General features: G+C 35.7%; 1 protein-coding gene across 3 annotated transcripts in view; it reads left to right on the top strand.

The window, feature by feature from the left end:
- Positions 1-15,786, top strand: part of Syt7 (Synaptotagmin 7) — a 259,700-nt gene that overhangs the window by 242,343 nt on the left and 1,571 nt on the right. For all 3 annotated transcript variants that reach the window (XM_090118642.1, XM_090118644.1, XM_090118643.1), the window contains 5 exons: positions 905-1,045; positions 4,439-4,615; positions 7,186-7,266; positions 9,262-9,430; positions 15,421-15,633. In XM_090118642.1, the coding sequence (XP_089974768.1) occupies positions 905-1,045; positions 4,439-4,615; positions 7,186-7,266; positions 9,262-9,430; positions 15,421-15,633 (781 nt within the window). The remainder of the gene's footprint in view (positions 1-904; positions 1,046-4,438; positions 4,616-7,185; positions 7,267-9,261; positions 9,431-15,420; positions 15,634-15,786) is intronic.

Genomic DNA, 15,786 nt, shown 5'->3' with positions numbered 1-15,786 from the left:
ATTATCATGCATCACTCTGAAGTCAGTTAAATCAGTCTGTCCCGTCACATACCTACCACCCAAATCCATGTCACTAGCAAAAATAAAAAAAATACATTAATTCATTATTTCTACAGACAACATAGCGCCAAAATGCTGGCCACAAAAAAAACATTCCAATAGCTCCTAGTTTTCACCACTTTCACCAAGATAATTAAAGTGAAACTTTTATTACATCGTCTCAAACTTTTTGGTCTGAGTAGCGCATGTCGCGTGTATCGCGGATGCCGAGTAGGTATACCTACTCGGCAGCCGACCGTCACGCGACATGCGCTACACAAAGCAGTGTTCGGAACCGTTCGAACAGTTTCACTTTTACCGTGGTTTCATAAAACCACCCAACATTTTATTTTTTGAATATAGAACACGTTACTACCAGCCAAAGATCATGTCACATTCAAAAATATAAAAAAAGATTTAACATCAAACCCGCCAAAATCCATGTCACAGACACAAATTAAAAAAAAATGTGTGCGTGTACTAGTGTACCCACGTAAGAAGTGAAACTTCTTTATGACCTTTTTTTTCAAAAAATAATTTACTATAAGCAACTTTATAGAAATACGTTGAATCACGCGTGGTAGGGATAAGAAAAAGAGGGCGCGTAACGGAAAAATGTCACCCGTAACGAAAAAATGTTACACTAAATTTTTTTCCAACCCCGATAAAGAAGTTTCACTTCAAAAATATATATTTTTCTTCCTCATATTTTTTTCATTATGTCAGACAACATACCGCCAAAAAAATGACATTCCAATAACATTCTATATCCAAGATTGAACCGCCAAAATCCATGTCACTGACACATTATAAAAAAGAAAAAACCAACCACTACCCATATAAATCGTACACGACGCACTGACAGATGGCGTTCCTGCAGAACCGCTCGATATCGCTCGTGGACATGTACATAGACAACTCGGAGCCATCAGAGAACGTCGGCCAGATACACTTCTCGCTTGAGTACGACTTCCAGAACACGACGCTCATCTTGAAAATCATACAGGTTAGTGAAAATCTTATTATTTACATCGGCTTATAATATTTTTTTTCTTTAACTTACCCAATTATTCCACTTGTAGATTCTCTCCTCTCCCATACTTTTTAAGATTTTTTTTCACCAATAATGTGCGAGGATGTGTAGCGAGGAATATAAATAGCCAATAGTATCGCTTCAAACGCTTAACGCTTCAAAATTCAAACTAAATGAAGCACTATGATTGGTTATTTACAAACACATTCCTCGCTACACATCCTCCCACATTATTGGTGGAAAAGAAACCTAATGAATCCGTAACAGTCCTTTTCTTTATTCCACTGGTCAATACTTTCCTTATCCCATACCATTTATTGTCGGCAATGCATTTGTTCATACAGGTAAGTAAATACCTATCTGATTAATTGTATCAGCCTGTATCCTTTTCCTAACCTTTCCCAATCCCTTATTCCAATCCTTGCATTATCCGACTTATACCTTTTATAGAGGGTGTCCCACTATTGGTATACTAAGCTGAAAGGAGGTTATACTTTTGCATACGCTGAGTACGTAAAAAATACTTTCAATTAATTCCAGACGAAGTTTTTTGTCAAATAGATGAATTCTTATAACTCTATGTGTACAGTGTACACCCATAACAAGCAACCCGCCCAGCTTTGCTACCAGCACGTGACCTATCGTTTAAGATTATGTTTTCATAGACAAATGCTCACATTAGTGAAGCGGTATATGCCGGCTGCGCGAAGCTAGAGAAGAAAACATGGATTTTCAGGAAAAATTTAGCAAAAATTTTTTGATGTAATTTTGCTGTTTTAATATTTTTTACGTGATCAGTGTATGCAAGACTACAAGTCCCTTCGCGCTTAGTATACCAATAGTGGGACACTCTGTATAGTCAGAAATAAATTTGCAGACGCTTAAGGTCAAGCCTTGCTTCTCTGCACGGACGGTGCTACCACCAGTCCTATCCTATCTATTTACAAGTTTGAAAACAGTTTAGTACCTAGAAATTTATGCGAAATCATGTTTTATAAAAATAAAAAACTATGTTTATGGAATATAGGAATACGATTTCTCGTATAGAAGTGTAACTAATATATATCAATAATGGGTGGCGTCACTGTACCAAGAAAGTAATTTCTTTTAAGTGCACCTAGCACTGCTGCAATGGCTTTTAATCAACTTACTTCACTCTGTCTAGTAATACTAACTTCACATCTATAATATTATGACGAAGTAGGAACTTTTATGGTAATTTTCGCACTCTAGCGCCACTGTGGTTAATTCTCGAACTATTATTTTGTTAAAGCCAGATACATTTCACAAAACCTATGTATGGTGGATTGTCTACTTCCTTCCTAATCCTGTAGCATGTTTCTTCACTTCCTATAAAAAATATGTACCCAGATATTTTTATAGCAAGTGAAGAAACATGCTACAAGATTAGGAAGGGCGTTTAAAATCTATCTAAGAAGAGCTATCTGGATTAATTCTCCTTATATAAAAGGTATATGCTAATCCATATTATTATAATTTAGGTAGCCAATTTAATCCACATCTGACAATGTTATTTCATTACAGGACTCAAATATTATGACAAGCTTGAGTGTTTATTATAGCAATAATACGTATAGAGGGACTTGTAAGTGTATTAAGTGTTCCTTCCACGTATAGTGATGATAATATATTAGATTAATATTATATACTATATTATGTTTTGTAATGTGTTATACACTGAAGATTTGTGAATTAGTGTACCTAATCCTAATGTTACATCGCGAGTCATGCAGTGGAACGCGGGTGAATTTCTTTATCAGATTTTTATTATGATAAAATATTTTAGAGCTTTTGAGGATAACCTTCAACACAATTATTTTCCTAGGCCCTAGCAATACTGTTTTTTTTATATTAATAAAGCTTATTCTCAAGAAATTTCTTGAAAATGTGTCTTTTATAGGAAGATGTAATGTGAGCATCTTCAATTTTTTCAAGTAAAAATACGTTATAAAATATTCGGTAAAACGTTTGCTTTATGTTTTGGTTTATTCTATAGATTTTCTATCTCTCTCACTTTTAAATTATTTGAACTCAGAAAGAAAAAGATAAGACATGACCATAATACTGTATGTTGATAAATAAGAGGCTCAGATGTTAACAATAAATTGCAAAAACATGCGAGCTAAATAACAATGTAAACATAATAATAAGATATACACAAATCCATCACGACTTCAAGCGTTAAAATGAACTACAAACATGTATGAATTGAAAAATACCTGCGTCAATTTGTTCATATAATATCGTACTTTATGTAAATAAAACCATGGAGATTATGATTTCATCCGTATTTTCATAAATAAATGGATTATAGTATTTTCTACTGCTTGTATGGATTTTAGTAGATATTTTACGCGAGTATTATACATTTAGAAATTAAAGATTTTAACCGATTTTAAACGCGATTTATTCATTATATTTATTCATATTATTTTCTTAGTTTCCACGCCCGCTGCAAAGTGTGTGTTGTTAGATAGCCCATTTATCGAGTAAGGCTATAGGTATAGGCTATATCTTATATATAAAAATGAATCGCAAAATGTGTTGGTAAGCGCATAACTCGAGAACGGCTGAACCTATTTCGATAATTCTTTTTTTATTATATTCCTTGAAGTACGAGGATGGTTTTTATGTAGAGAAAACTATGTACCACGTAAAATATGTACCACGGGCGAAGCCGGGGCGGACCGCTAGTTAAAAATATAAATCATCTCGCTAAGACCAACAGGAGCGGAGCGCTGCGGGTAAAACCGTAGGGCACAGCTAGTAATAAATAAATCGCATCATTTTCAAAATAAATCATCATCTTTTGCCAAATTTCAAACTTCTCGCCATTTTCCCTAAAATCATGCTCAAAGTTTTTGCGTCATGTAGTTGATATATTGCAGCCTAGCAAAAAGCACGGTCTCGCTAAAATGTCTAGAAACCTTGTTATTTTATGGCAGTTTTTCATCGTTAACAATTTTACTTTTGTCATAGAGATGGATAGCATACAATTCTGTTAATAATTCATACGAAAGTAAACCATGATGCTACCATGATAAGAAAGTGAAACTCACAAAAATGGACAGATTGTAGGAAAATAATGTATTTTTGGAAATGCACACGGGGCCGGGATAAATATTAGTTTGAATGTAATCAGAATGTACTGCGATTCTATACTACTGCCTAGTGGATGTAGACAGTTGATAACAAATCACAGCAAGTCAACGACTATTAAAAAATCAAAAGTTACGTCTAACAATATTGCTATTTGCTTATTCACTTACAAAAATGGATAGATTGTTAGAGAGATTATTATATTTATTAGCATTACTAAATTACTAAAATAAAACCAAATTACAGGGGAAGGACTTACCCGCCAAGGATCTTAGTGGAACATCAGACCCCTACGTACGAGTGACCCTACTGCCAGATAAGAAACACCGTCTGGAGACGAAGATCAAACGTCGGACCCTAAACCCGAGGTGGAACGAAACGTTTTACTTCGAAGGGTTTCCCATACAGAAGTTGCAGGCTAGGGTATGTATTATAATTAGGATATTCGTATTTATTTATTTTATTTTAAACACTGTATTGTGCTGCCAACATAACAATTTGATTAAACATGATTCTATGAAAGTATCTTTAATGGGGCGTTACGAATGTACATTATATTATAACAAATAATAATTAATAAAATTTTTCATAATAATTAGGTACATTAAATAATCTCTAATTGCATATAATTAATAGAAAAAACTAATAAAAATATTATTAAATGCATAATGACCCTTCGAATATAAAATCCTTCTTGTATCTGTGCATTCAACAAACCCCAAAAAACAAATGAAACTTACGTAGATATTTTCAACATACACAGCTAAATGCATTGTTTACAAAAGTATTCAGTTCACGATGATTCCGACTCATTAGTGTAACTTCATTCGAAGTGAAATTGACCCAAAAACACAATTTCGAATTATTGAAATTGTTACAAAGGTAACCTCTTTTATTGCAGTACAAAACTATGAGATCTATACTATTATAAAGCTGAAGAGTTTGTTTGTTTGATCGCGCTTATCTGAGGAACCACGGGTCCTATTTGAAAAATTATTTCAATGTTAGATAGTCCATTTACCGAGGAAGGCAGTATAAGTTTTACCCGCGTGGATCCTGTTGGTCTTAGCGTGATGATGCCATCCTCGATAAACGGGCTATATCTAACACCGAAATAATTTTTCAAATCGGACCAGTAGTTCCTGAGATTAGCTCGATCAAACAAACAAACTCTTCAGCTTTATAATATTAAGTATAGATTACTATTTTATCTATGTTTAGCTGCATACATACAAATATTTACTATCCTACTTATCCTATGAACCGTGAATATATTTATTCATTTTTGACATTATCCCTATAGGTACAAATTGTCATCTCTTATTTCACTCCTTTTAAGTTTTGTGTTTCAGCAAAAAGTAGCTTCTAGGTTTCGTGTTCCATATGTTTAAAATAATTTGGAAAATCCAAAAGTGCACGCCTCATAATTTTTTTTAAATAAATATTTATTAATTATTATTTTTGTTTATTTAATAACAATTAAACCACATCGAATCAGACCCTGAAAAATGAAAGGGTTCTATTCCTGAGCATACTCAAGCGTAAGAGAAAAAAAAAGACTCGATTAGTAAAGTATTTCGGTCGCTATCGTGTTAACAAGAAAAAGGATCCGCACATACAGACACACGGACGTCCAAGACAGAACTTTTTTAAACTGTTTTTTAACTAGTTTAAATAACAAAAATGACATCAAAAATATCATGAACGTTAAAAATAGTGTTTTTTCTTAATATGTGTGTGTATGTTTTATCTTACAAGTGCAATGTATGATACATAAAGACATTTTAAGTTTGAAAAATCAGATGTTTTGCGCGAAGTGACAGTAGTACCCACCTCAACGCTTCGCTTATGAGGCGTGCAATTGTATTTAATCTTGCGTTTTAGCCGTGAAATGGTAACAGAGAGATAGACTTACGAATGTATTTATAGAAATCGAATTTTGTTCATTCTATGTATATGTAGAAAACGAATGAAAAGACTTGAAACTTTTCTTATTTCTAAAATCTTTTAAAGTACGTTAACTTAACAACTTGGAAACTAAACAAACAATATAAAAACTTTAAACATTTCAATGTACCTATGGTTGAACGACTTAACGTTACTTGGGTATTTACTATTTAACTTAGTTCGACTTAGTAACTTTGGTAAGTAATAGTTGTATTGACTTATAAAATAACTGAAAATATGGAAACGCCGTTTAATTTCGAATTCGCTTAATTCTTATAATCTACATACTTTGTATTTAAAAACAGTCATGTCAGGTACACCTCTCAAAAACAAATGAATACATTTAAATAATGAGTTTCGATTCTTGTTATTTTTGTTAGACTTCAGAAAAACCCATTCAGAGCTGGCGATTTTCTATAATTTAATCTACGTTCCTAAGAAAAGTACAAAGAAAACTAATATTAACTGTAGAATTTCTTAAAGCACTTCTAACTGCTTTCTGAAGCTAAGTGCTAAGTAATATGATTCTACAGCAAAAGAAGTCTGAATAAATGTTTGAAATTGAATTAAAGATTTAAGTTAGCTGGTCCTGCTTCTCCCGGATAAATTTATTTTGTGATTTTCAATTTTTCTATAGTTATTATCTTAATTTGCACCTAGACAAAGACAAAAATAAAACATCTGTACAGCTGAAAGTTATAAAATAACACGACTCTCTCTTATTTATAAATTTACTAGCTTTCCGCCCGCGGCTTCGCCCGCTTTGTCTAAAACATAATAAATTATAAACTAAAACCTTCCTCTTGAATCACTCTATCTATTAAAAAAAACCGCATCAAAATCCGTTGCGTAGTTTTAAAGATTTGAGCATACATAGGGACATAGGGACATAGGGACAGAGAAAGTGGCTTTGTTTTATACTATGTAGTGATTTTGTTCTGCCATTCCCGATTTTACGTTTAGCAACACATTTGGAGATTCATTTTTATTTATATGAGGATATTTTAAAGTTATTTATTAAGTTAATTATTGTTAATTTATTTCAGGTCCTACATCTCCACGTCTTCGACTATGATCGTTTTTCACGCGACGACTCTATCGGGGAAGTGTTCTTACCTCTATGTCAAGTGAGTACCTATTTATTTACCAAAGTATAAAATCCATACTAATATTATAAATGCGAAAGTAACTCTGTCTGTCTGTCTGTTACTCAATCACGCCTAAACTACTGTACCAATTTGCATGAAATTTGGTATGGAGATATTTTGATACCCGAGAAAGGACATAGGCTACCTTTTATTGCGAAATATGAACCGATTACAATGAAATTAAGCACACATATAGTCGGTAACTTGGATTAACACATAGGATAGGTTTTATCCCGGAAATCCCACGGGAACGGGAACTTTGCGGCTTTTCTTTGAAATCGCGGGCGAAGCCGCGGGCGGAAAGTTAGTAAATAATATTATAAAGCTATATTCTAATCTAAACAAATAGAAATATTATATAAAGATTTTCGTTTGATTGTTACAGTTAACTGGTTTAAAAAATGATCAATTTCAATCATTGTTGAGTAACATACTGTTTTTTTAATGTTATGAATTGAAATGGCCCTACTGGCTAATAGCAGTTTTGTCTTTGCGTATGTATAACTGACTAGCTTTCCGCCCACGGCTTCGCCCGCGTTTTCAAAGAAAAACCTACGTATCTACCGTTCCCGTGGGATTTCCGGGATAAAACCTAGCCTAAGTGTTAATCCAAGTTACCCTCTATATTATGTGTGCTAAATTTCATTGAAATCGGTCCAGTAGTTTATGCGTGAAAACTATACATAGGTACATATATCTACATAAGTACAAACCTTTCCTCTTTATAATATTAGTAGGTATAGATATTCATCCATCTATCGATATCTTTATTCTGGCAAAAACAGGCTATATTTTTTTATTCTGAGTCACGGCGCTTGAGGCTAATAAAAAACATCAATCATTCTTCCTGGGGATCGCTTTAGAAATGTCACTAGGAAGGACTAAGGTGAACCTTTATACGTTAAGTTGACGTGGCCCTTTTGGCCAAAAGCCGTTTATCCTCCTTGTATACATTGTATACGTATGATGGATCAAACCTTAAGAATTAAAAATAAATAAAAAAGTTTAGAAAATTTTGGAGAGCAGAGTTAATGAAAAAAAGCGTGAAAAAGGGTTATATATAAAATTGAAATATAAGTAATTATCCAATGTTCGCAGTTAGAACTTTCAGCAACTTTTGCCTCGCTGATGAAAAATTTCCTCAATCTTCTCTGAAACTTTTAACGCCTGTTAAAATTGATGAGCAAAACTGCTGCCGCACGTTTTGTCTCTAATTATATTAACAGTTGGGTCTAATTAAATTTAAATTCACGAACTCAGTGTCTCAGTACAACATATATATATATTATATATATATATATTTATTATCATGTATATAGGATTTAATATTAATACTTACTTTCCTAGCTTTACTGAACGTCTAGACATTGTTTCAAAGTATATAAGCCGTCATTTAATATCTCGCTATGATTAAAATATCTAAATTTGTATCAATTGTACTTATTTCATATTAACGACTGTAATTATTTTCGTGCTCATTTTACATAATAATTAAATGCGAACTCTTTTGTGTCAATCACGGCGTTATAATGTTTTATTATCAGTGTACATACGTATATTTATAATGAACGATACATAAAGAAAATAGTCTTATTTCACAATATTACAGACGATAAGTTTAAAATAAATTGACTACCACTATTATTAATATATTTTATCATAATATTTTATTAACAACAGCATAAGAAAAAAACAATTTAGTGAAAGAAAATTTATGAGTTAAATTTATCTTATAATAATATTACCTTCCTACCAGGTTGGTTAAAATAATTATTTAAAAATGGGCGTGTGTGTCGAGCAATCTTCTTTAGCAAGATTCAAAGATACCAAAATCGTCGCCTTACTCCATGACGTGACGGTATGGCCATGACGCAACATTAAAATATTACTCACAACGCACTTTTCACTTCAAAGACATGTAAACAAATGAGTTGGAACAATCATTAAAACAATATTAACTCTATAACATTCCAGGTGGACCTCAGTGAGAAGCCATCCTTCTGGAAGGCCCTGAAGCCCCCCGCTAAGGACAAATGTGGGGAACTGCTGACGTCACTCTGCTATCATCCCAGTAATAGTGTGCTAACACTAGCACTGCTTAAAGCGAGGAATTTGAAGGCGAAGGATATTAACGGGAAATCTGGTAAGTTAAAATATACATGAATTTGATAAAAACAATATAAATAATTCGATCACGAGGCGGGATTCGAACCTGCGTCTTTCCGCCATTGCCGTGGTCCCACCTAGGGCATGCAGAACCGAGTCCGGTTCCAAGTTTCTGAAACCCGGTTCCAAATCGAGCTCGGAACCCGGTTCTTTTATAATACCCCGGAAAAAAATACGAAATTAAACAAAAGTGACTGTAAAAGTACCTGATGGGCCTTTTATTTTACGCGGCTTGTGTCTTATTTTATTAAATTAATAAAGAAACAAAATTTCAATACTTCTCTTTATTTATCAGTCTTATAAAAGTACCTTGTTATCATAATATCACAAGTAAACTTAATCCTTATTCATTATCTGCAAACTGTAAAGCAAAAAAAGCCACGCTTGAGGCGTGGACTGAAAATTCGCGATGCACGTGAGTCTGACGTTGCCAGATAGAATAAATTTGTTAAAATAATGCAGCAAAATATAAATAATACTTAATATTTTAATATTTTGTTCGGAACCGGGAGAACCGGGTTTCATACTATTCAGACCCGGTTCTCAAGATCATCACGAAAAACCCGGGTTTACCCGGGTTTTTCGGAACCGGGTAAACCCGGGTGCATGCCCTAAACCCGACCACGCGTGATATTTCTTACAGTATTATATTATCAGTGAAAGTAATTAAAGTTTATTATTATGAACAACAAGCTGTGCTCCGCCGTTTTACCCGCATTGCTCCGCTCCTATTGGTCTTAGGCGACACCCTGTAAAAGTATCATACAACATACTTTAGGATCCCATTTAAGAAATACATTCACATGTTTTGAAAATGCTTTCTTTCACCCACTCATTCACTCAACCACCCACTCACTTAACCTACCGACTCACTCAACCCACCCACTCCCTCTACCCACCCACTCACGCTACCCATCCACTCACTCTACCCACCCACTCACACTACCCACTGACTCACTCTACATACCCACTATCTCTACCCACTCACTCCCTCACTCTACCCACTCACCCCTCTACCCACTCACTCCTCTACCCACTCACTCCTCTACCCACTCACCCCTCTACCCACGCACTCCTCTATCCACTCACTCCTCTACCCGCTCACACCTCTACCCACCCACTCACACTTCCCACTCACCCCTATACCCACCCACTCCTCTACCCACTCACTCCTCTACCCACTCACTCCTCCACCCACTCACTCCTCTACCCACTCACTCACCCCACCCACGCACAATACCCACCCACTCTAACCACCCGCTCACACTTACCACTCACTCCCTCTACCCACTCACTCCACTACCCACTCACACCTCTACCCACTCCCACCTCTACCCACCCACTCACACTTCCCACTCACTCCCTCTACCCACTCACCCCTCTACCCATCCACTCCTCTACCCAATCACTCCTCTACCCAATCACTCCTCTACCCAATCACTCCTCTACCCAATCACTCCTCTACCCAATCACTCCTCTACCCACTCACCCCTCTACCCACTCAACCGTGAAGTGTGAGTGGGTGGGTAGAGGAGTGGATGGGTAGAGGGGTGAGTGGGTAGAGGGAGTGAGTGGGAACACACTTCCCACTCACCCCTCCACCCACCCACTCCTCTGCCCACTCACTCCTCCACCCACTCACTCCTCCACCCACTCACTCCTCCACCCACTCACACCTCTACCCACTCACAATACCCACCCACTCACAATACCCACCCGCTCTACCCACCCGCTCACACTTCCCACTCACTCCCACTTCCCACTCACTCCCTCTACCCACTCACTCCCTCTACCCACTCACTCCCTCTACCCACTCACTCCTCTACCCACTCACTCCTCTACCCAATCACTCCTCTACCCAATCACTCCTCTACCCAATCACTCCTCTACCCAATCACTCCTCTACCCACTCACCCCTCTACCCACTCAACCGTCTACCCACTCACTCCTCTACCCACTCCCTCCTCTACCCACTCACTCCTCTACCCACTCACGCCTCTACCCACCCACTCCTCTACCCACTCACACTCACTCCTCTACCCACTCACTCCTCTACCCACCCACTCACACTTCCCACTCACTCCTCTATCCACTCACACCTCTACCCACCCACTCACTCCCTCTACCCACTCACGGCCCACCAGAGCAATCGAAAGACGCGGGTTGTTGTATATATATGTATTAGACTAGTAAATAACCCGTATTGCTCCGCTCTTGTTGGTCTTAGCGTAATGATATATAGCCTTCCTGGATAAATGAGCTATGAAACACCTTAATAATTTTTCAAATCGGACCATTAGTTCCTGAGATTAGCGCGTTCAAACAAACCTACCAATTATTAATAGTTTGTTACTCTTTCATGTGGTAGCCACTCAAAAGATTTTGATACTTGGCATAAGCTACCTATATCACAAAAGCTATAGAAATTCTTGCTTTTGGGCGTTCGTCCGCAAGTGAAACCGCGCGATACAACTAGTAAAATATAAAATAACAATCTGACATAGCATATACATATACATTAAAATTTTCTTTTGTATAACGTAGGTATACTGTTAAGAATTTAATGGGAGAAGCCACTGGCTCCTGAGACACAGTATTTAACTAATTCAGGAGCCTATGGATTCATATATAAGCTGTACCTATTTATTTGTGTCAATAAAGTTATTTCTATTTCTATTTCAAGTATAGATGTTCTATATCACTCGAACAGAATACATCTTATCCTAATACGAAGGAAAAGCTCTTCTAAAAGGAGCCTAGCCTAAATATTTGATGTCGAGTCAGAGGCAATTAATTTTATTTCCTCAATTATTTCGCCAAGATAGCTAACGTTATTTTAGTTATATGATTATATCCTATACCAATATCTGTACAAACGAATCTTTATCCAATATCTTCAGACTTGGATTAGAAAATAGTTTTGTGACGGATAATCTACTTCTATAGGTAACCTGTATACTATTTGTTGTAAGTAGATTCTGTAAATTCGGGCTTTCCGCTCGCGGCTTCGCCCGCGTTTTAAAAGAAAAACCCGCATAGTTCCCGCTCCCTTGGGATTTCCGGGATAAAACCTATCCTATGTATTAATCCCAGTTACCCTCATTATGTGTGCTAAATTTCATTGTAATCGGTTCAGCAGTATTTACGTGAAAGAGTAACAAACATACACAATACACATACACATTACACATCCATCCTCACAAACTTTCGCATTTATAATATTAGTAGTATTGTAATTCACCTCTTCCAGGTTATCTGGGAGAGAACGCTTTTACCGAAATTATGTTTGTTACGCATGAGAATGGCAATCTGAGTACACTCGGGCTAGCAAAGTTCTTGTAATCTATATACTAATATCATAAAGCTGAAGAGTTTGTTTGTTTGTTTGAACGCGCCAATCTCGGGTCCGATTTGAAAAATTATTTCTGTGTTAGATAGTTATTTATCGAGGAAGGCTATAGGCTATAGGTATATCATCACGCTGACCAACAGGAGTGGAGCCACGGGGGTGAAACCGCGCGGAGCAGCTAGTATCCAAATATAATTTAAACGGACATACGCTTTCATATTTGTTAATCAACAACTATCCATATAAGATACTAGTGGTCCGCCCCGGCTTCGCCCGTGGTACGTACATGTTTAAACTATCCTATTTCTCAAGTTGGATCTAACTGCACATGGTGTGCGAATTTTATTATAATCGGTTAAGTGGTTTAGGAGTCCATTGAGGACAAACATTGTGACACGAGATTTATATATATAAAGATTTTAATTTTTCACGTGACTTCGCAAGGCAAACTAGAAGGCGTATCGTAAAAGTTATTACTCTGATTTTACCCGTTTAGGGTGTAAAACCGCGTTTTACAACACAGGTATAGTTCCAACGCGTTACACGGTTTTACTAGGAGATTGTCCGGAAAAAATAAGCCTAAATGTTATTCTGGATCTTTCCTATCTAGATTTCTCTAATACCAGGTGAAAGGTAAGACGTCAGACGAATTTAGACAGACTTCTACTCATGAAACTGAACAAATTTTGTTCTACAACTTTGCTGAATTCGTAAAAACAAAATTGGTCTTTGTAAGGAAACTTCGCTAATCAGCTGACCGATTTCCATACAAAGTCCAAATTTTTTGTCTACGAATTCAGCAAAGTTGAAGAACAAAAGTTGTCCAGTTTCATGAGAAGAAGCTCCTGTCAAAATGCGTCTGACGTCTTACCAGTCACCCTGTATAAGTGGAGTCGTTTGTTGAAAAGGGCAATAAGTATTCACATTTATAGAAGCGATGGTTTTTATCATACCTATCAATAAATAATAACGGAAAACCACGGCTTTTCTCGCGAGGTAGCCAAGTACTATTTTACAAAATTTCAAATTACATAATATATCCACCAAACCAAACACACTTTTTTATAATATTAGAGGAAATATATGACACTAGCTCATCACCCGCGGCTTTGCCCGCTCTGTCTCAAACCTAATAAATTATATACTAAAACCTTCCTCTTGAATCACTCTATCTATTAAAAAAATCCGCATCAAAATCCGTTGCGTAGTTTTAAAGATTTAAGCATACAAAGGGACATAGGGAAATAGGGACAGAAAAAGCGACTTTGTTTTATACTATGTAGTGATGATGCATACTTTTTGACTACCTTTTATGTTTTTAAACTATTACATTTTTACGTTTATAATATTAGAAATAGAGCTGTTAATAGTAGGATATTTTCTTTATATCCATCATATTACCATGGACCAATATCTTGAGTATATTGGTCAATGATATTACGAACAATTTCAGAAGTTTTCTCTTCTCTTCAAAACATACAATCACATCATTACAATTCCAATCTTAACACCTCGTATTAAAATACAATTTCCCACAAACCTTTTACACTAGGTTTTCCGTCAAAATGGAATTTTCTCGAACCTCCATAGATCTAGTTACATTTTAAAGTGCTCCAGTTTTTCTTATTTCCTTTTAAATTACGTCTCAACTTACGCCCGACTCCCGAATAAAGAAATCTTCGCTTATAAATCAAGGAGTAACATGACTCCAATTAAAAATGGCTATATTTCAAAGACTATGGAAATAGATTAATTGGTGACGCCGGGTGTTAAATTTTTCACTAATTAGACGCTTATAAATCTGTCATTTGGAAGGAATAAAAAATACTAATTGCCTGGAGAGTTGAGCAATTTATTTTCATTGTAATATGACTGATTTTACAGCTTTATCTTCGCTTATTTTTCGCTTAAATCATAAATGGGAATCGGTGTATGAAAATATAGGTAGAAGTCAAAAAGTTTTAATAGGCTATTATGTGGCTATCATCGATACGATGGTAAAATATAATCCAAGGAATTCGATCTTCGAAAAGTAGGATATGTATTTGAAGATAAAAACTTCTTAATTAAAAATTGAACAACTACTGATATGTTAATCATTTTTATAAAAAACTATAATAAAACATAATTTTTGTATCACACTGTTTTTTATCTAATTATTTCATAATATAAAATATATGATGTACCTACTATCCTATTTCACGTCTTCCCTATATCATATTCTGTTATGATCGCATATAGTCGTCAATATTTTGCTTTCCAAGCAATGCCTCTGCTAGTTACCTTCACTGTAACATACAAAAAATAAACTTTAGTAAATGTAGTTATAAATTTTTTGAGGAAAATAAATGATTAGGTATTCATTATTTACTAGATTTCAGACCGCGGCTTCGCCCGCGTTTTCAAAGAAAAACTCGCATAGTTCCCGTTCCCGTGAGATTTCCGGGATAAAACCTATCCTATTTGTTAATCCAAGTTACCCTCTATATGTATGCTAAATTTCATTGTAATCGGTTCGTTAGTATTTGCGTGAAAGAGTAAAAACACACACACATCCTCACAAACTTTCGCATTTATAATATTAGTAGGATTATTATTTATTTTTAATTAACTTCCAGATCCCTACGTAAAAGTATGGCTCCAATTCGGCGACAAACGAATCGAGAAGCGCAAGACAGCTGTATTCAAATGTACTCTAAACCCAGTATTCAACGATTCCTTCTCATTCAACGTGCCCTGGGAAAAGATAAGGGAATGTTCCCTGGATGTTCAGGTTATGGACTTCGATAATATTGGCAGGAACGAGCTGATTGGACGGATATTGTTGGCTGGTAAGTTATTAATGTCCCTTTTTGACGGCTTGGTTGGTGACCCTGCCTTCCAAGCCAGAGTGGGTTCGATTCCCAGAGCAAATATTTGTGTAATGAACTGAAATGTTTGCTCTGTGTCTGGGTGTTAATTATGTGTATAAGTATTTATTTACA

The sequence above is a fragment of the Colias eurytheme genome, chromosome 30, assembly GCF_061535395.1.
Source record: "Colias eurytheme isolate Ceu_HAF_F1 chromosome 30, ilColEury1 Martin Lab GWU primary, whole genome shotgun sequence".
Lineage (NCBI taxonomy): Eukaryota > Metazoa > Arthropoda > Insecta > Lepidoptera > Pieridae > Colias > Colias eurytheme.
This window is presented reverse-complemented; position numbering and strand designations above follow the sequence as displayed.